At 37.7% G+C, this 22,270-nt stretch overlaps 1 protein-coding gene across 1 annotated transcript in view; it reads right to left on the reverse strand.

Annotated features, from left to right (window-relative positions):
• Window positions 1-22,270, reverse strand: part of TNNI3K (TNNI3 interacting kinase) — a 302,666-nt gene that overhangs the window by 94,434 nt on the left and 185,962 nt on the right. Inside the window, exons 15-16 of the mRNA XM_012661060.1 lie at window positions 719-771; window positions 344-396 (exon numbers count right to left, since the gene is read on the reverse strand). Of these exons, the coding sequence (XP_012516514.1) occupies window positions 344-396; window positions 719-771 (106 nt within the window). The remainder of the gene's footprint in view (window positions 1-343; window positions 397-718; window positions 772-22,270) is intronic.

A 22,270-nucleotide genomic window follows, 5' to 3' on the forward strand; every position in this document is an offset into this window, starting at 1 on the left:
TATATATTATAGTTAGTTACCTATTAAATGTTACTATAAGTAGTAAGGTGATCTAAATATGAAGTGATCCATGCCCACCATGTACTTTTCAGTTATATTTGAAACATATTCTGTATTATTTTGTCTGTAACATTTTCCAAATATGTATCTTATCTAGTTCTCTAGAGGAGCCTTGAAATAGTTATTTTGGGCGCTTACTAAAGATAAAAACATAAGACATTATCCTGCCACTGAGACAATGACATTTTTTCCAGTTAAAGCTGCTCTCATCTTTCTTCCTCTCATGCTGAGTTTACACATTTTAATTGGTTTATAATTATAGGAAACACAAGCAGCGGCAAACCCCAGGTTGTTTTGTCATGTTGTCTTCATCCAGGGACTGTAGAAATCTTGATTCTGAAGGAAAGAGAAAACAATTTCATATCAAAGGAAATATCTCTAAGGTCAAAGAACACAGCTAAAATTTTGCAACCTCAAGAAACCTCTGGCTTATTCAAATTCTCACTTCCTTTTTCTTGGCTGGGGATATCAAAGAAGAAAAAAATAGGTATAAATGATAGATTTTCAAAATTTAGGGTCATTAAAATCTGAATGACTTAGAGGCATATAGCTGTCAGTGTAAAATCCATTTTCAGATTTTTCGTGCAATAATCAGGCACTGACTAAGAATGAAGAAAGAAATAGATGTCACTTGGAGTATTACTCATGGAAATCTCACCTCCAAAATCTGCCACCACAGCATGCCCATCCTCATAAAGAAGAATATTGTGACTGTAAAAAACAAAAATAGACTTTGAGTAAGCTTTACTATTTCCTAATCCAATTGGCTCTTCAAGGAAGAGGACAATAGACATCATTTATTTACTCCAGAGATTAAATGGGCTCCAAGAAGCTAACTCCAATTTTCCTCATTTTGTTAATTCAAAAGAGATATTTATAAAATATGATCATGTTCTAACATTGAAAGTATAAAGAATTCCTACTTTAGATAAACCCTCTAAACTTGTTAAAAAGACCTGTTAGCTGAAGATCAGTTTTTTTAGCTCCTGAGGCTCATTTGCTAACAACTGTGGTTACAGGGAAAGAGTAAAAGGCATCATGAGCCTCTTAGAGTCCAAGCAGCAGAACCAGCTTGCTGGAACCCTAGGCACAGGGATAGTTCAAGGCAAGGCCTAAAATGAAGATAGCAAAAAGACTCTTTATAGAAAAAGCCTTGGACAATACATTCTAGCTACAATCTCAGACAAAGGAGTGTTTTAAGGTCTGTAGAATGAAGTCAGCTAAACCACTTTTTAAGGTTTTGAGGAATAAAGAATAAAGGTCAGCAAAGTTTCCTTTCATATCCAGAATTCCAGCTAGATTAAGAGAGTGTCAGAGTAGGTCTTCAATGTTCTCACCACAAAATAAAGGTAGCTATGTGACGTGAATGGATATGTTAATTAACCTGCGTATGGTAATCATCTCACAATGTGTGTATATATATATATCTCAAATCACTTTTTATATCATAAATACATATTATTTTTATTTGTCAGTTATACCGGGGGGAGGGAGGTATTTTTTTAAAGAAGTAAATCAAAGTTGGGATAGTCCGAAGAGAGGTTGTTCCTCCCACAAATTAGTAAATTGAGCTGTGGACTGTTTTACAGACAAGCATACGATGATCCAAAATTGTCTTTGAATGCTTCTTGCTGAATGCTGCTGATGCCCACTTCACACCTGGCTTGCAAAGGAGTCATTCAATATTAGGAGAATCCCACTGGATTTCTTTTAATGCATATGGGCTACACTGCATTTATTTTGTAAAAAATTATACAATGTTCTTCTAACTTTAATTATTTTGCTTTATGCTCAAATAAGAAAAATACTGTTATTACTTAGTCCTGGGTAAGTCCAGTGTGATATTGAATCATTTATATAATTGCTTTCTGGCATTGATGTGGCCTTTATAAGAAAGTTACTTTTGAACTTATATTGTAATTGCTAATGTTTTTATCTTTGGAGTGCAGACTTAATCTTTTCAATTAGGGAAAATCTAAAATGTGTTAAAGTCACTTTTCTTAGAGTAGCACAGCGTAGAAGTATTTGAGGACATCATAACAGGAATCTCCAAGATGTTGTCTTTAACCACAAATTACTAATTGATACATGTGATGAGAATGAAATTGTTAAGTCAGAGAACTCTACAGCATCAGGAGCTCTCTGGAAGTTCAAATGCAACAAGAAAAGTATATCTAAATGCTGTACCACTAGATTACTTACAGGATTTGAAAGACTTTCATTACCACAATCCCTTGGCCTATCAGGGGATAATTAGTGTTACATTTCACATATATCCTTGAAACACATACTGAACATAGATTTACCAATCATATTAAAATTATATATAGCATTTTTTATTACTTCCATGATTTTATTGTTGACTTCAATTAGTTATTTAGAACAGTGGTCATCAAAATTTTTTTAGCAGCATGACCTTACTATATAAAACAAATTTACAAATAGATCTGCTCTAGTTAAATATAGGAAAAGGCTCACAGGACCCCTCCTTAAAAGTCCTCTTTTCTAATATAGCAGTTCTATTAGAGGCAATGTCTCAAAATCATGGATCTTGAGAAGCCTTGAATAAGTTATACTTCTAGGGCATAGTTCATTTATTAATTTGTTTGTTTAAACTTCTTCCAAAGTAAATAATACATGTTACTAAGAATGACTATACCAGCTAGGTGGAGTGTTTAGCAAAAATTTACTCTTCTATGAAAGAAATTTTGTGGTCACTAGGCCAGCGGAGAGGCAGGCTGTCTCAGGGTGCAGGTATTGTATCTTGTTCATTGATGTACCTCTAGCATTTTTAGCCCACTGCTTATCACATAGGAGTATTCAATAAACATTGGTTGAACAAATAAATAAATGAAATGAAACTGAAAATAGATCCTACTATTTCAGGTAACAATCAGAACTTGGAAGGGTAAAGACGGTATTATTTAATCAGAAAGTACTTACTGAACACCATTCATCGATCTATAAATAAGTATTTAAAATTCAGAGAACACTAAATTGGAAAAGCCATTGGAGGTAACCTAGTTTAAGCCTCTTAGTTTCTATAGAAGTCCAAAGCTCAGAGAATTTAAATGTAACACCAGAGGCTACATAGGCGGTGGCAGTATAGATCTAGAATTCTGTTCATCCAAGTTACCATCTCAGATGTTAGAATAGTTCCTGACAAATAGTAGGCAATCAATTTATATATATTTTATGAATCATCCTTGGGTCATGCCTATGTACTTTTCCCCAAATCATGATATTTGCTTTCCCACATTGTCACAGCACTCTGGGAGATGTAAAGTAATACAAGTGATGGCTTCCATTTCCAAGGAACCTATGATATTCTGGTGAAAACTGAGATGAATGTTTTAAAAGAAAATAGTGTAAGTTAAGAAAAAGATTAGCTTTGAAGTGGGCTTTGAAGGACCGTCAATTAGTGAGAGTATAAATACGTGCTGAGACTTTGTCATGTGCCAGGAAATTTTCTATATACTGGGATACAGTGGTGAACAAGACAGGCAGAGACTGAACTTACTTTGTAGTGCAGAAGAGATGAGGAAGGAAGAGACAAAAGAGGAAAAAATTCCAAGTTGGGGGAAAGATCTTGGCAAAGGGCAAGAATTGGAGATGTGCGTGGTATATAACAGGAATGATAATAAAAATGTTCTTACTAAATTGTAGAGTACATGCTGAAGAATAATGAGGGAATATTTGGGTGGAAGTGGTGGTATATTTCTAGGGAATTTGAAAGCCAGAGAGCAAGTCTGGACTTGATGCAGGAGGTAACAAAGATCTAGTACGGGGTTCTATGCTCTCTGAAAGTAGAGAGAGTATTAAAGGATAATTTTAGGCTCTAGTTACCAAATGACTAAAGTAGGAAGGTATAGTAGAAAACAGGAAACAGAGTGAATCCATCAAAACATCTGGGAGAAATATCCAGATCTGAAGACAGATTAGAAATAGAGGATACAACAGAACAAAACAAGCATAACCTTCAAAATCCTAGTTTGACCTTCTAACCACAAAGCAATAATGTATACAGTGAGAAAGAGCCATCTTACCAGAAAGCCTGGGGATTGTTATGAAAAGGATAGTGGCTGACTCCAGAGGATATGGAACTTGACTAAAGTCAAAGTTATGCTTGGCAAGATTAGACCCACAAGATAGATAGCTGTAACATTTATCATACTGAAATCACATTCGAAGTAAACTCTTATATTTAACAAACAATGGCAAATCAAACAAAACAAAGGATGCAGTAGCACTTGAGGAACGCAGGGAAACATGAGTTAACAGCAGGATGCTATGAAAATGACATTGCAGAATGAGAGCACCTTAGGAAGGTCTAGAACAAAATGGAATTTCTTATTCGCTCCAAGATAGTCTTTTGGATTCGTCTACCCCTTCTCTAACTGCTCAGTAACAATGAGAACTACATTTTAGATCTACCTCTAAGATCCTTTCATTCATTTTGTTCAGTAAGCCACGCTTTCTACATTGAATGAAATAAATGGAGGGGGGAGGGTGGGGGTGAAGCTGCCAGAATCCGTGCTGACCAGGGGCAGCACCAAGCCTGGGTTGGCACTATGTTCAGAGTCAGAGCCTGTGGAGTCAGAGAGGTCACCTGAAGGGTCATCAATGTCAGAGCTGCAGATATCCAGGGAAGGAAAAGAGCTTGGAGCTGAAGCCAGCTGGGACAACAGAAGTGGGGCAATTAGTATTAGTGATGAGTTCAAGAGTTTATTACCGCAAAATGTCATGAGCTACAAATTACAGAAGAGTGAAAATTATGGGAATGCAGGAGCAGTAATGGAGAGGATGGCAGTATAGAGAGAAGGGAGTAAATACTGAGCAAGGGCCTCCTGTAGGCAGGCACTGGTGTTTTCCACATTTTTCCATTCCTCATGGAGTCTCCATATGGTGGGTATTAGCATACCTATTTTACAGATGAATAATTGAAGCTCAGATTGCTAGTATCACAGCGGGTAAGAAGTGGAGCCAGCACTCAATCTCCAAAGTCTGCCCTTTTTAGGAGAAGCCGACTCCCAAATCAACCAGATTCCAAGGAGGAGTCAGGACTGCTCTAATTAGATGTCTGGACTCTGACTGGGGCGGGCGGCGGGGCAAGGGCAGTGTAACCTAAACATTTGTACCCCCATAATATGCAGAAATAAAAAAAAATATTATAAAGACACATCTGTTTATATTTGATGCTGAAGAAGACCACAGCACCTCAATAGTAGTTATTGTCCTGTTATATTGTTAAAGAACTGAAAGCTGTTAAATCTAATACATATTAGTATTTGGGTACAGTTAATGTTTTCAATTATTCTGTTTAAATATATAATCTCAGCAAAAAACAAAAAGAAAAAGAATACAATAAAACTCTGGAACTGAAAAAAAAAAAAAAAAAAAAAGAAATTCCGGAAATTCCTTCTAGGTGAAGAAAGAAAGGCCTACCAGCTAATGCCCAAAATACCTGTTTTCAGTGTATGAGTGTAAGGTAATGAGACAGAAATCAACAAGCTGAATAGAAATAAGTCTAATACACTTTTGTACCAAGACACAGCAGGCAAGGACTAACATTCCCCCCTTCAAGAGACTGCCCGATGTGTCATAGGCTCTTTAAGGGATATGTAAGTGAGTGAAGCACAGTCCCTGTGAACAGGGAACTTGCAATCTGACCTGGGAAGTAGGCCAGGCACACAAAGAGGGTCAGTGTCAGTGAGACTAGAAGAGAGAAATAGACAAGTGATGGGAATTCTGAAACTTCTTTTCCTTCAAAAGACCACTGTGAGGTTTATTTCGATCTGTTTGCTTTTCTGTAAAATCTGAGGGGCCAGAGAGGCAGTCTTCTGTTACGTATGACACTTTAGACACTTTAGAGAACCTTCATGAACGTGGTAATATTTGGTGGAAACAGCTCTGTGAATCGGACCCTTCTGATTTGAATTTAACAGAACAGCAAACCTGTCAGTAATTAGTTGACCTAACACCTCAGTCCAAGCAAGCCCTACCATTTGGGGACAAGGAATTGAGGAGAAGTAAGGGGCAGAGAGGAAAAGAGATAAAATACACTGAACGGAAGGAGGAAATGGTGAACATACTGTAATACACAAGTACGTACACATAAGCACACACATACGCACACACAGCTGCATCCTAAACTCTCCAGAAACATCTTTAAGGGTGAAGTGTCACTGAGGAATGCCCTTTAGATAGCAGTGAGTTTAGCAAAGACCATTCAAAGAATTTAAGTCGATAAAGGCCAACAAGTCCTTTCTTCCTAGAGTAATTCTTGGCATTCTGGATTTAACATTTTTATTTCATCTAAATTAGTGTAATTTCAATAGTCCATGCTGTTTGCTAAGTTGTAATTTTGTTGTGTCAAGTGAGGCTTAAGCTCAGAAGCAAGTTACCTAGTTGATGAGCATGCCCAGTCAACCCTGTGGCATCAGCAGCTCAAGGACTTTACTGCTGCCTTTGGTTGTCCATCCTGCTTTAAACGAAAAATGATACGCTAGAATGGTGTTTACCAATGTGGAGTTTGAACGAATCCTCACATTTCACCGTAACTTATCTCTTCTCATCTCTTGCCCCCTATTCTTGAATCCTTTCTCCCAGATGGAGGACTTGGGCTGAAGTGCTAGCTCAACCAATCACTGACACCATTTCCTCTCTCTGCCGGGAAGGCTAAGTTCTGTGCTAGAAACTGCAGGGCATGCCTTTAGAGAGCCTGCAGTCTGACTGGGAATGCAATGTAATCTAAAAGGAAGAAAGATCATCATACATAATCTAGAATTTAAAGTGGTTTTCACTTTCAGAGACCTGCAAAAGAATACAGCGAATGTAAAAACTTGTTCTGAAGAAGACCATTAGCCAAGTAGAAGAAATGGTCTTAAGAAATAGTAAGGGGCCGGGCGCGGTGGCTCACGCCTGTAATCCTAGCACTCTGGGAGGCCGAGGCGGGCGGATTGTTTGAGCTCAGGAGTTCGAGACCAGCCTGAGCAAGAGCGAGACCCCCATCTTTACTAAGAAAAAATAGAAAGAAATTATCTGGACAACTAAAAATATATAAAAAAAATTAGCCAGACATGGTGGCGCATGCCTGTAGTCCCAGCTACTCAGGAGGCTGAAGCAGTAGGATCTCTTGAGCCCCGGAGTTTGAGGTTGCTGTGAGCTAGTCTAACGCCATGGCACTCACTCTAGCCAGGGCAACAGAGTGAGACTCTGTCTCAAAAAAAAAAAAAATAATAATAATAATAAGGGACAGGAAGCAGTACGTAGGACAAGGATCTATAGTCAGAAGACAATGCTCAATACCTAGTTTTTGATGTTACTAGTCTTGTGATTTTCGACAAATTAAAATACTTTAACTTTTTGAGACTCCTTTTCTCTTCTTCAAGAATTGTGAGAGGAATGAAAGAAATTAAAAGAGATAATAGACGAAATTTTGTAGATTCTGAATTGCTAAATAGGTATTCGCTATTATTAATACACATAACACCTAGCTTACAGAATGTTCCTACAACTTAAATGCAAATACACTTTGCAAACTATAAAGCCATATGCATTAGGTATTAAGTGACGAATCTTGAAAGTAAAGTGACTTCCTGACTCAAAACCAACAATAAAAACTGAATTCAACATGGAATATTTCAGCTTATCCCTAGAGAGTCTCTTTTCCTTCCACTCCCATTGTCTAATTCTATAAAATTATTGCTGCTTTGATTGAATGACTGCATTTCACCTAAAGGAATCTTTTTCCTCAACTGCTTTGGTACCACAGTATTTGGACTTGGCTCTAGCTTTGTCTTTTACCAAGAAGCAAATGATTTGAGTCTATTGTTTATGTAATAGAAATGAGTATTTATCTCTTCGAAGTGTCTGTCTCTCTCAGATTACTCCACAATAATGTTCTTTTAACCTTAACAATGCATGCACTTAGTGGAATACGAAATATAACTGAAGGCAAGATTCACTTCTTCCAAATAAGTGATGCAAACAGAATCCGTGCTCTGACCTTCAGTTCTTTCTTCCTCAGTAACATGGTTCACTTTCAGAAAAGAATAAGCTGTTTGTAATGTGTGTGTATATATGTCTGTGTATGTGAGTGTGTCTGTGCGTTTAAATCTTTTAAAGGTTCCCTCCAGCTTTCTTTCAACCAAAAGTGAATGGAACTTAAATTCTGCTGGTTCCTTACTACAAAAGAAAATTTCCCCCACTCTCAGAACTAAATTAATTTAATGAAGTCATTATGTAAGGATCATGAGTCTTTTCATTTTAATTGCCTGTATTGAAAATTTACCTAAAGTGCTCAAATGATTCATAATCAGTTGGTTATGCACTGTAGTCCAATACTAATTGTCACTATTAATCAGACCAGCCTGATTATTAGACCATTTTCCAATTCTGATTTTCTTCCAGAGCTGTACTAAAGTTCATGGTGGCCTTAGAAGGATCAAGGTGACTTGCTATTCTCACTCTGCTACTATTAGGAGTTTTTTTTTAAGTTACTTAAAAATGCATAAATATTAATTCATTTTTTTCTGCATTACAGAGCCATGTAATTGCCTGTGTCAGTTGCTACTAACAAACACTAGTGTAAGGGCGCCATGGCCAACCTCTCAGTGTCCTTATTTGAACAGATGATAGCCCCAGAAGTCTAAACCTAATAACACAACTGCAGTGCTTCCTGGACTTCCTATAAGCCACTGTTTTCTGATGTATCCCTGAAGGTGATTAACTCACATGATTAAAGACACATGGCTATCGGCATGCCTGGAAGCATTCCAAGGGTTAAATCGGTGGAAGCAATTAGGCTTCATTTTCAATCTCATCACACTGTGAAAGTCATTAGTTTACAAACACATCTGCCTGACAAGCAATCATTCAGACCCGATGCTGAGGAGTCCTGGAGCCTGAGGAGTCCTGGAGCTGCTGATCTGCCGGCTGCCACAGTTTGCCCCTGGAGCTACGTGATGACTCAGGACTTTCAGGGGAGTCCCAACTGGGTGACCTTCAGAATAGGCAACTACATTTTTCTCTTTTCTTAAATCTCCCTTGAAAACCCCTCCTGAAACTTTGCCACTGCCAAACTCAATGTGATCCCTGGGCAGAGTACCCCCATACTCTGAACCGCTTCCCACTTGTTTCAGGGTGTTGACTAGACCTTTGAAGTGCTGCACAATTCACATCTACTTCTATGGAGCTTTGTACTCTTTCCTAAAGGATACTTCTGAGGCATCTAGATCAGTTCCATGTAGTCGCAGATATGGTTTCATATGCTCCCTGTTTTGGTCTCCGTGATTTGATTTTATTGATCTAGCTCTGCTTCTTATGTATTCCGATAACAACTGCTGATCAAAAAGTCACTATCTTTGTGAGCGGTAACTGCTCAAAGTCCTGGGTTTGAGCCCCAGGATAGCAAAGACAGTACATTTGGGCTCAGGAATCTTATTTATTTATTCACGTATGTTGTGTGGTAACTGGACCCTCAGGGACTATTTGAGGCTGCCTAACTACTTGGTTTGCAGATAGAAACCTGATAACAATTGTATATGAACATCAGAAATCACATGCTTTATTTCCTAGCTTAAAGAAACCTCTCCCTACATTCTTAACCCCTCCTTGTACCTTGGGCTCAACTTAAACTACTCCAGGACTCCTACCACATCCAGAGATTGTTTTGTTGTTGTTGCCGTTGTTGTTCTGTAAGATAAGTGAAGCTTCTGGAAGTCTGTTGTTTTAGATTTTATTTCATCAGGACATCCCCTCTTTGCCAAAGTCCAGAGAACACTAAGCCTAGCTTTCCCTACTAATCCCTTTGAAGGTAATTCCTCAATAAAAATAAGAATTGTAATTTTATTTTTTCCTGATCCAGAAAGCAACTCTAGTCTGGCTTCATACAGATTACCTTGAGATACCTCATATCTGCCCTAGGTTCTTTGGAAGAGGCACATAGGGGAAAAGCCATGGTGACAGTCTGAGAGCTCTCAAAACTCATCTAGGAATAGCAATATACTGATCTTAAACATAATCTAGGTAAGCGAGAAGGAATTTACCAAAGCTCCATATCATGAACTGCCTAATTTCAGTGAACTCTTGGAAACCATGGAAACAGAAAGCTTCAATGAATGCAAAGGATTGCACAGCCTTGATTTTTCCTAAAACAAACTTCAGTCTGTCAGTAGTATATTTGAAGGCTTACCTCTAAAGCTACTGGATTTGTCCCATTGCCAGTGGGATTGAAGAGGTGGATTATGAGATTTGTATTGTGGTTAAACCCATTTATTGAGGGCAATGTGAAAAAACTCATACTCTTCACTTACTATTTGCTCGGCACCATGAAATACAAGTGGAAGAGAGATAATGACTAAATAAATCTAACCCCCTCACACACATGCTATTGATTGTGAGGTTTCTATGAGTAAGTGCCCTAGAATCAACAAGCAAGTATAATTCCCATTTCTATGTATGGTTATAGCTATTTCTTATTCATCTTAACATAGTATAATCTTATGAGGAATCTTCAAACTACAAAATTGAACAATTTTGAATGCTGAAGTGACAATCAAAATATTAGGTTGGTGCAAAAGTAATTTCAGTTTCAGACCATGAATTTTAAATCATTATAACTAGGCTCAAAAATATCTTTATTAATCAAAATAGGAACCATTACAATCAACACTTTGTTGCCAATGAGAAATATTCCCGTAGCATAAAAATCCGTGCTTCTGGACTCCACAAACTCTTGGAAAGCATTTTCTGCATCCTGCTGGCTGTGGAAGCATTTTCACAACCAGCAAAAAGTTGTTGAGATGCTCGAAGAAGTGGTGGTTGGCTGGCAAGAGGTCAGGTGAATATGGTGGGTGAGGCAAAATTTCATAGCCAAATTCATTCAACTTTTGAAGATGTGTGGTGGGGCGTTGTCTTGAAGAATTGGGCCCTTTCTATTGACCAATGCCAGCTGAAGGTGTTGCAGTTTTCTGTGCATCTCATCGATTTGCTGCGCATACTTCTCAGATGTAATGGTTTTGCTGGGATTCAGAAAGTTGTAGTGGATGACACCAGCCACAGACCACCAAACAGTGACCATGACCTTTTTTTGGTATGAGTTTGGCTTTGGGAAGTGCTTTGGAGCTTCTTCTTGGTCCAACCACTGAGCTGGTCATCGCTGGTTGTCATATGAAATCTACTTTTTGTCATATATCACAATCCAATTGATAAATGGTTCATTGTTTTGCATTGTTGTTGTATACACACTTCAAAACGACATTTTTTGGTTTTTTTTCGGTCAGTTCATGAGGCACCCACTTATCGAGCTTCTCACCCTTCCAATTTCCTTCAAATGCCAAACGACCATAGAATGGTCAACGTTGAGTTCTTTGGCAACTTCTCGTGTAGTTGTAAGAGGATCCGCTTAGATGATTGCTCTCAGTTTGTCGTTGTCAACTTCCAATGGCCAGCCACTATGCTCCTCATCTTCAAGGCTCTCATCTTCTTTGCAAAACTTCTTGAACCACCACTGACTGTACGTTCGTTAGCAGTTTCTGGGCCAAATGCATTGTTGATGTTGTGAGTTGCCTCCGCTGCTTTATGACCCATTTTGAACTCTAATAAGAAAATTGCTTGAATTTGCTTTTTGTCTAACATCATTTCCATAGTTTAAAATAAATATAAAATAAACAGCAAGTAATAAATCATTAGCAAAAAAACATAAAGTGAGAAATGTACATTAAAATGATGTATAACATACCCACATTTATTTAAAAATACATCCCAATATCAAAAGGCAAATTTCAACAATTGTAAAACCTCAATTACTTTTGCACCAACCTAATAATGTCACAGGTGACAACAGCTATGCATTCATTATATGATTCGTTTTATTTTAATTTAAAATTGAGAAAGGGAAGAAGGATATTGGAAAATATCAAATTGACAATATTTCTTCACAGGGTCTAACATTTTTCTAATGCATTAGTACCATAGATGAACAGAGGTTTTTGGCTTTCGGTAATTGATTATTAAACCTAGATTTGAGGGTCATCAGTGAACAGCATTGGAGAATTTTTTCCCACAAAGCACATAGTCAAAACTTTAAAGAATTAAGAAAATGGCAGAAGTTATGTGGCATTAAAGTATGGATAAGTAATAATTAGCTAGTTTGATTATTAAAATACAGTTACCAGGCCGGGCGGGTGGCTCATGCCTGTAATCCTAGCACTCTGGGAGGCCGAGGCGGGCAGATTGTTTGAGCACAGGAGTTCGTGACCAGCCTGAGCAAGAGCAAGACCCAGTCTCTACCAAAAATAGAAAGAAATTAATCGGACAGCTAAAAAAAATATAGAAAAAAAAAAAATTAGCCGGGCATGGTGGCGCATGCCTGTAGTCCCAGCTACTTGGGAGGCTGAGGCAGGAGGATCGCTTGAGCCCAGGAGTTTGAGGTTGCTGTGAGCTAGGCTGACGCCACAGCACTCACTCTAGCCAGGGCAACAGAGTGAGACTCTGTCTCAAAAAAAAAAAATACAGTTACCAAACTAAAATAATCAAAAAAATTTCCAGCTTTTGCTCTTTTACTATCATCCAAATACCACTTCTTAGCCGCTTTTCTGAATATTAAGTTATGAAAATAGTAAAACCTATAAGGTCCCTATGCAATCCCTACTCTGTTTGTAAGCCCTGACATGCACTGGGTGTTTACATGTGACTAGACAACACAAGTCTTCCAAACCAAGACAGGAAAGAAAATAATATGAGAGTCTAGGTAGCCAAAATGTGAGGGACTTGGACAAAAAGGAGATATAGTGAGCATTATTTTAGAGTTGAAAGGGATATTGAAGGTAATTAAATGATCTTTTATTCTATTATATGAAGGAAGAATTTGAAGAGCTTGTTTTTTTCCAAGGCCACCTAATGAATCATTTGACTAACAATTATTCTTTTTCCTACATCACCTACATCCTTTTTCCTGAACTCTGAGGATCTAAGCATGTCTCCAGCCCATGTTAAATGTGGGGCTACAGATGCTAAAGGCATGAACTACGGGGTATCCACTTGTATCGAAAAGTGTCACGGAACTCTTGTCACCCACCTTTAAGAAACCGGATCTGAGACTCTTTGGCAATGTGCCCAGGGACCTTCTGAACATATATTTAAACACCTCAGACATTAAAGGTCTGCTAATACTCTCTATTTCTGCATGTTAAAATTAAATCCTAGACACTAATGTGGAAGTGGGGAGAAAAGAAACACGGCCAGAAAGAGGAGAGAATAAGAAATGTATGAAAGACAAATAAGAGAAGAAAAGTCTTGTGAGTTCGGCATGGCAGACACAATTGACATTAAAAAGATCCTGAAGTAGGTGTACATGTGTCAAGCAGAGGAGGGCTGAGCTTAAAAATAACAACTGAGAGGAGGGAGACCTGAGCTTTATCAACAAATAAGGTTTTCTGTATTGAGCAGAGAAGCCTCAGACTTGGGCAACTCCAAAGGAGCAGGTGAGGCGGCCCTATCTCCCACAAACACAAGCTTTGCTCCTGCAGAGCTGTACCTCTAAGGAGTGTCTCCTTCTAGCTAGGAACCACAAGTGAGTGTTCAAAAATGTATGACTTCAGGGAAATTTGTTTGCAGCTCTTTGGGAAGCAGGGATTTGTAGGGAACTCAGAAAAGGAAACTGCTTTTACCTACTGGACTAATCTGAAGCTATGGCTTTTACTATGGCATCTTCATCTCCCCTTAGGGAATACGGGGACACTAAATGCTTATGTCTCTGCAAAAGGGCAGGTTAAAAATGTACTTAATCCCACATGCCTTCCATCAGGGACATTTTGAAAATTCTAAAGAAATGAACAAATCTATTTTTTTTACAAAAACTCACTGAACCATTCAGCGTCTCCAGTTGCGGAGAAGAGGAGCTGTTTATTTTTTTCACTAAGATAGTCTATCCCTGTGAGCCAGAAGTATTAGTCACAGGAATGTAAGTTATCAACCATGACGGTTTAGGGCTATTTTAGCTCTAACCCTTTGTCAATGCTGTGTGACTGTCCCCAGAATACCTCCTGGCTCCTTCTTGCTTCTCTCCTTCCCCTTATTCATGTTGTCTCCTCCAAGTTTGAATTTACTTCCAACTTTTCCTCTAAATACATAACCCCATTTTTCAAGCCCTGCTCAGCGATTTCTTCTCATCCTGGCTTTCACAGCGTTTGTTCCCAATACGATTATAATCTCCAAAGAAGCACGAACAATAAGCCAGGCAAATTATTGGCGACCAATAAAGTCTTATTGAATTACAATTTCTTCCCGACTGGAGGAAATTCTTCCTTACTGGAGGAGTAAAGGGTAAGAAAGAATGGGGCTGATAGGAGAATGTTATGGGCTGGTTACAGTCAGCAGCAACTTTTCTTAAACTCCATAGAATTGAAGTCTGTAATTACTCAGCCCAAATTATTGTTTCATATTTCCTATAAAGATCCTAATTTGTGACTCAAAGTCAACTCTCTGAAACTTAAAATCTTAATTTTTACTTTTTAGTCTTACTCTAGGCAAATTCTTACCTGTAGCTTTTCTATATATTCAATATTTACCCAACAAATATTTAAGTAATATTTATTTGTTTTCTACTACATTGCTGGATATTGTGTAGCATATAGCTTTCCAATAAACTCACCTTTCCAGTACAAATAAGGAAATGAGCTGAACAGATACTCCACACTCTACCCGTCTGATCAAGGACTGCCATGCACAAGCCACGCCCCTCGCCTGAAGCTCTGCTCACACCACTTACTCCTTCCCTTGTCTTCCTGACCAACTAATTCCTAGCTCTGCTTTAATAACAATCTTAAGTCTCCCCTGCTTTTTGAACTCTTACCCAAATATTCTAGCCTCTAAGGGCTCCGAGATTGCCTATGTAACACTATTTTCAGTTCCATACATTTGGAACTCAGTATATGTTCTCTTTTCTTATAATTTTTCTTTCCTATATATCTCCCACTTTCCCAGTAGGTTAAAATCATTCTTAAGCCACTTTTTATTCATTACCCCTTATGACTCGGCAAATTATAGCACCTCAAGAAACACTGTGGTTGTGAATAACCAAAACAGTTACTGATATCTCATGTTGCTTCTTTTCAAAGTAGCCTTCTGAACAACGTTCTATTTATCTCTTCTTTACAGCCAATAATCTTAAAGGGTTTCTACTTCTACGTCTTTACCAACTATCCCCTCTTTAGTCCCCTAATCCACTGCAGTCTCACTTTCCCCTACCACTCCAATAAACTTTCCAGTGTGAAATACTGTTGCTAAATCCAATGAATTCTTTTAGTCTTTTGTATCATGTAATACTTTTTTTAAAAAAAAAATTTGTTTATTTTTAATTCGATCCCTTCTTCTTTTTGATCAGTTTGTTTCTCTTCTCTTAGCGCAAAACATCACCATGAATCAAGTTACCCAAATAAAAACGAGGGGATCATCCTTGATTCCCCCCATTTCACCTCCCTCATAAAAATGACACCTTGTCTTATCAATTCTATTTTCTAATATGTTATAATCTGTCCATTATGCTTTTTAGGCATTACTCAGTTCAATAATGTGTACTTACCCCCACTTGACAAGTCAATAATCTAATAATTTGTCTACTCATATCTCATTTGTGGAAAAGAACTAACTACAGGAGATCTCCTTTCAATGGTAGTCATAGTGTAACATATTATGTAATAATAATAAGTAACATTTATATATCACTATGTGCCAGGCATAGTCTAAGCAATGTATGTTAACCAATTCCATTGTCACACAACCCGATGAGGTAGGTGTACTTATTCTACCATCTTTAACATGAAGAAATTGAGTCACAGAAAGGTTAAATAACTTCCTTAACATAACAAAGCTAGATACTTTGAATTCCTCATCTCATTTAGTCTCCACAGTAGCCTTACTTGGTAGGATTAATGTACCATCATTACAGTTGAGGAACTGAAGCTGAGAAGCTTAAAATAATTTTCCTAAGGCCACACATTTGATAAAAGTGTCAGAATTATGATTAAAATCCACATTTAGTTGGTTTCCAAATTCATTTACTTTCTTTCACATATGCTTTGACAGGGTCACACAGAATGGTTTAAGTAAAGTTAAATTAGAAAGTATGGCCTAGATTTCTAATCTGTTGAATTAATTTGGGAACATCTGTTTTGAATATTGTTTTTAGTGGAAGCAAAGAGGATGCATGTTAGAATAATGAAGTCTATAAGTTAAAGAGTGTAAGTGCAACAAAAGACATAAAATGATGATTAAGGAGAAAAGGCTGGCCCAAATGAAGGCGAGAGCTGAGGTATGTGCATATGGGAGGGGCGGGAAAATGGAGGCAGGGGAGGTGGTGGCAGAGGGGACCTGTGGGATCTGAAGGAGGAGCTAAGCTGAAGCATGAAAGGAGGAATTGCCTTGATAGTGTTTAGAAAATCTAATGAGAATGTGTTAATAGAAAATGTGATGTGTGACTGAATAGTTCAACCATATGCATATTTCATGATGATATCTTTATGTGATCAGATTACTCATGAATCTACCAGCTGAAACAAAGCCAAAAGATATCCAGTGATTATATTCAAGTTTACCAATAGCTGCTGAGAATTTGCATGCATCATGGAAGTGACAAATGATTAGTATTCTGGAGATGTCTGCAAGCTATCCAGCATGCCCTGGATACTTTGTATTCCACACTCTCCAAGCACTGCAGAACATTTTGTTCCTAAAGAATTTAGTGGTGGGTTTTTTTTTTGTTTGTTTGTTTTGGTTTTGATTCATGTGTAGCTGTTCTGTTTAACTCTATGGCAATGGAAACAACAGCCTTATAAAGATTACCCACGTACCCTGTATAGTCAAGGTGAGCGGCTGGTCTCCAGGAGATGATGAGTTGGAGTGGCCCTAAACTCAGGCACTTGAAGTTCGGTTAGAGAGCTCTTGTGGAATTTGGAATGAGTAGGGATCTGGGAAGGGGAGCACTGGGGTTCAACTATCTGCTCTGCCATTTAGCCAACTGAGTGATCTGGGTGAAGAAACTAATTTACGGAGCTTTGAATTTCTCTTCTTAGCAATATGGGGCTTTATTAGTAAAGATTAAATAAAATGACACTTCAGGCATGGTGGCTCACACCTGTAATCCTAGCACTCTGGGAGGCCGAGGTGGGAGAATTGTTTGAGCTCAGAGTTTGAGACCAGCCTGAGCAAGAGCAAGATCCTGTCTCTACTGAACAGGAAAAAAAAAAAAAAAAAGGAAGAAAAAAATAGAAAGAAATTAGCTGGACAACTAAAAATATATATAGAAAAAATTAGCCGGGCATGGTGGCACATGCCTGTAGTCCCAGCTACCCAGGAGGCTGAGGCAGGAGGATCGCTTGAGCCCAGGAGTTTGAGGTTGCTGTGAGCTAGGCTGACGCTACGGCATTCTAGCTGTGGCAACAGAGCGACACTCTGTCTCAAAAAAAAAAAAAAAAATGATACTTGTGAAAAAAATTTGTCTAGCGTAAGCTTGACATATAACGTTTTCTCAACAGAGAAAAAAATAATGGAAATGAAATGCCAGCATTGAAGAATTAATTAATTGGTTCCTCATAAGATATACCAAGGATGGCAAATCAAATAAACGAATGAGATATTTTTCACAGAATGATAAAAAAATATACATACACCTTCACTTTGTGTCATGTAAAGGGAAATATGTGAACAATTCTAAATAGTGAATAAAAGAATAGATAACCTTAGGTAGAAATCACCTTAAGGCTTTAGGTCTTCTAGAAGGTGTTAACACTTTAAATTTCCAAAGGCTGTGAGCAATTACATATTTCAAAAGGATTAATTTAGTCCCCTTTAAAAAGCCCTTTCTTAGGAGGAGCAGGTTCCTAAGGAGAAGCAATGGCACTGAATAAATCAAAAGAGCAGAACAATACAGGACTCTTGTTTCTTCCCAGGCTCTTGTTTCTTCCCTGACTTGCATGTTACTTTGGGTTTCCCAGATTTTGCCTAACTTGGAAAGCAGCTTTCAGAAGGTTGATAGCAGAGAGTTTGGTGATCAGGAGGGCATTCCATGTAAGGTTGCTTAGGGTGGTAAGCCACACGGCAGGACCAAGCAACCCCAGCACATGCCCCTTTAGGAACCTGGCTTATATCTTGGCTCCTGCCAGATTTTCAGGTGATGCCAGTCCTCTTGTCCTTAGCAATCAGACTGAACCACTTCTCCTTGTGAAGTCTCTACCAATTTCCGCATTTTACCATCACCTTTCTTTTTGGTTTAAATTCTTAAGGCACTTATTTGTGCTATGCTATAGTAGAAAGAACGGTCAATTTAGAAAAAAAAAAGATTTAGACTCTAGTACAGCTTGGTCAATAGTCTTTCTTTAAAAAAAAATATCAAATTGCTTATAAGTTTCTAAATATGTTACCTCTATTTCTCTTGTCTCTAAGAGCTATCTTGCCAGGCTAATACAAGGATTAACAGTAAGTGTTTAAGACCTTGGTAATTTGCAAAGCACTATATAAATGTAACCATTCATCACTTATGTGTACTTCTGCCCCCTCCCCCCTTGTCTGTAAGCACCTTAAAAGCATGAATCATCCTTTTTATGTCTTTAAATCTTCAGGAATTAGAAGCCGGTGAAGTTTTTGTTTTGTTTTTTACACACTGGACATTCAGTAAATATTATACATGCTGGCTGTGTTGTGAAGGTTGTAAATATTGAGAAGAGACTTTAAATTTCATAGAGACTCAACAAAATCCCAATAATTACTCTTCCACCTAGAAGCGAATAGGTAACGAACGCTAACTTTGGATACAGGTAAAATATGCTCAAGATAAGCAAAAGAGCAAAACTAATTAAAATTCCTCACAGTACAGGTAAGAACAAACCATTCCTTTTTTTTTTTTAAGGTGGCATGCAAATATGAAGTCAAATAATTGCTTTCCAAGATTGATAAAAGTCACATTCCCAACTTTAAAGAGCTGCCATGTCATAATGTTTTCCGACACTTATTATAGCTACTGCTAAAACTGGCATCTGTGGAACATTGCTTCTTAATGTCAACGTTGCCTTGTTATGGCTTGAGTGGAGGCATTGCAGTTTGAATGCAGCTGCTTTATGACATGATAAAGAATTCTGAAGGCTGTGATGCTGCTTGCAGTGTTCTTCCCTGATAAAGTAATAGTGTGGGAGATGTATGTTGGTATTTGATAATTTTGAAAGCTTTGAGAAAGCTATGAGAGCTTGGCAAAACACAGCTGGCCAGAAAACCTCTTTGAAGTATTTCTCAAGCCCTGTGCCTATCCTCAAAGGCAAAGTGAAAGTCGAGGAAGATACTCGATTTGGAAGCAAATTCTAGCACCTTCCTCTGGCAGTCTTTCTAGAATCCTATACTGTTCTTTTCATCCTTTTGTTTGAATAATTAGATGCATAAAGTGGATCATGTGAAATCTAAAATGTTTATTTTCAAATAGCAGCTTTTAAATGCATACATTTAAACATAGCAAATGATTTATTTGCAGTTTTACTCCTTCAAATATGTTAGAATTTCTTCTACATAATTTTTGGTTTATACCTATACAGAGTTCTACCTCTCTGATAGTAACGCATGTATAAAAATGCATACAAATCTATTTATTTATTCATTTATGCCTATATATTAAAGGATCAAAATGCTCCTCTCCTCTAAGCTTTTTTGTCTTTTATCTCTCCTCCTGACTCCCATGCCACTAGATTTCATTCTCCAGATGCTTACCAATTTCTATTTTGATGTATAGCCATTTATATTATATAATACCCTCCTAATATATTATGAAATCTTTGAGTACAATATATATGTCCTAATTATCTCTATATTTAATATGATTTCTGGCACATCACAGTCATTCCAGAAATGTGTATTTCATGAATAAATGAAAGAATATTGAGCTTTTCTCATCAATTTTCATGCATTGTGCTACTTTAGTAATATCCTATATAACTTATAAAAATTTTCTGCCTGAAACCAGAAAGCTGGGGGAAAACTTTTGCCTGAAAAATAATGAATTATATCATTTCGTATATATGCTGAATATCTAGGTTGTAGACACAGGTTATTGGGAACCCCCCATTTTTCTTTTGAAATAACAAAGGAAAACAAAATACACAGACACACACACACACATACATACACATGCACACACATCACAAACACACATATACAAAAATTCAACATAGCACTGTGATATACACATAATACACAATTGCACAAACTAGTGATTAACTGCTCTTTTAAAGGAAGCATCATTAATTTCAGCATGGATAGTGTAGTAGTTTGAATGGCATCCCCAAAAGAAAATGAGACAGTATAGGGACAGGACTTGGGCCTGTCTTCCCACCAAGGGAGACAACAAGGGGCCTCATGATCCATCCTAATTCAAATGGCTTCCTTGTCACTGAAATTCAGCCCATACCCAGATAAGGAGTGGGGCCTGATCATCTACCTTTTGAGTAATATTTTTCAGGGCCACTGAAGCAAGATACTAATGCAGGCCGAGAAGGCACCTGGCTACGAAAGAGCTGGACCTATCCACATTCAACCACCTCAAACCAGAGAAGACCTCCGCTTTGACCTTACCCTGCCTTTTCCCTCATTCTAATCCCATTTTGATGCTGAAAATCATGCCCAGGGGTGGAGATTTAACATGATAATCAGACATACAATGTGTGAAAAAAACCACGTAATAGAACTATGCAGATGCTAGAAAATCTCTACATGCTTACACATCACCCCTTTCCCACTTAAGCTTCTTTAAAACCTTCCCTAAACTCCCCTTGGGGAGCCAGATTGATGATTTTTTTCTTTGTGCTGCCTTCCTTGTGGTCAGACATAAGCCCCAGTAAAGCCTTGCTTGTGACTCCCTTTTGGCCTCTTGTCAATTTCTATTATATAGAGAGCCCAAGGGCCTGTGCCAGTAGCAATAAATCCGCCTCCTCATCTCCATATCCTGTGAATATTACTTGGATGAAGGTTCTTTATAGATAACTAAGTAATAAAGTAGATCTCTTGAGATGAGATCATCCTGGATTACCTGGGTAGGTCCTAAGTCCAAGGCCATGTGTTCTTATAAGAGACAGAGGAGGAGAAGACAGATACTCAGAGGATAAGGTGATGTGAAGAAGCAGACAAAGTTTGGAGTGATGTGACCAAAGGCCACCAGAAGCCAGAAGAGGTGAGGAACAAAATCTCCACTAGAGAAATTCTCTGGACAGAGAGCAACCCTGCTGACACCTTAATTTTGTTTTTTTGTTTTTTTTAAATTTTTTTAATGTTTTTTTTTTAATTTCAGCATATTATGGGGGTACAGATGTTTAGGTTACGTATGTTGCCCTTGCCCCCCCTCCCCCGACACCTTAATTTTGGATCTGGCCTCCAGTACTGTGAGAGAATAAATTCCTGTTGTTTTCAGCCACCAAGTTTGTGGTAATTTGTTATGGTAGCCACAGGAAACCAATATAGATGAACTGGATATAAAAAAAATCTGCTAACTCAAACACAGAACTTTGAAACAGACTAACAGCAAAACCAAGAAGGAGCTATGAGAAAGCATCCAAATGCCCCTTCATGATTATCACCTATCTCCTAAGTAGGAGCAGTCAGCCACATATAACATGTCCTAGTGAATTAGAGACCATTTCAATGATTGAAGCTATACTACAAACATCTAAGAAAGAAATTAAGTTAAACAAAGGAAGTTCATGATAATTTTCTATATGGTTTATCTCTTGAGCGCCTAGAAGAATAGACTAGGGAAAATGTTGTTTTGGAGGTTGGGATGGAAATTGAGTCTTTAATTTTGGACAGTAAGTATATCAGTGTAAGACTGGATTGAGCTGTAAATGCCAATGATTTTGCTTAATTTTTTAGGCTATTAGAAATGCTCTTTGCTTTGTAAAATTGCCTGTTTTATAACATTTCACATTCAAATAAATATACTTTTGGAATCCAATATCACTTCAAATAAGTTATTGAAGATTAATATTACTACTGAGAACTTTAACATAAATTACTGCAAAAGAAAAAAAAATGATTAGATTGAGCTAAGTAAATTGAAGGCATAAAATAGCAAGGTCTTAAACTAGATAGGAGTTTATTTTTCTGTTATGTTATAGAAGTCCTATAGGTAGGATTCCAGGGCTGGTTGTTAACTCCAGTCATCAAGAACTCATCTTTC

The sequence above is a fragment of the Propithecus coquereli genome, unplaced genomic scaffold, assembly GCF_000956105.1.
Source record: "Propithecus coquereli isolate 6110/MARCELLA unplaced genomic scaffold, Pcoq_1.0 Scaffold7, whole genome shotgun sequence".
Taxonomy (NCBI): domain Eukaryota; kingdom Metazoa; phylum Chordata; class Mammalia; order Primates; family Indriidae; genus Propithecus; species Propithecus coquereli.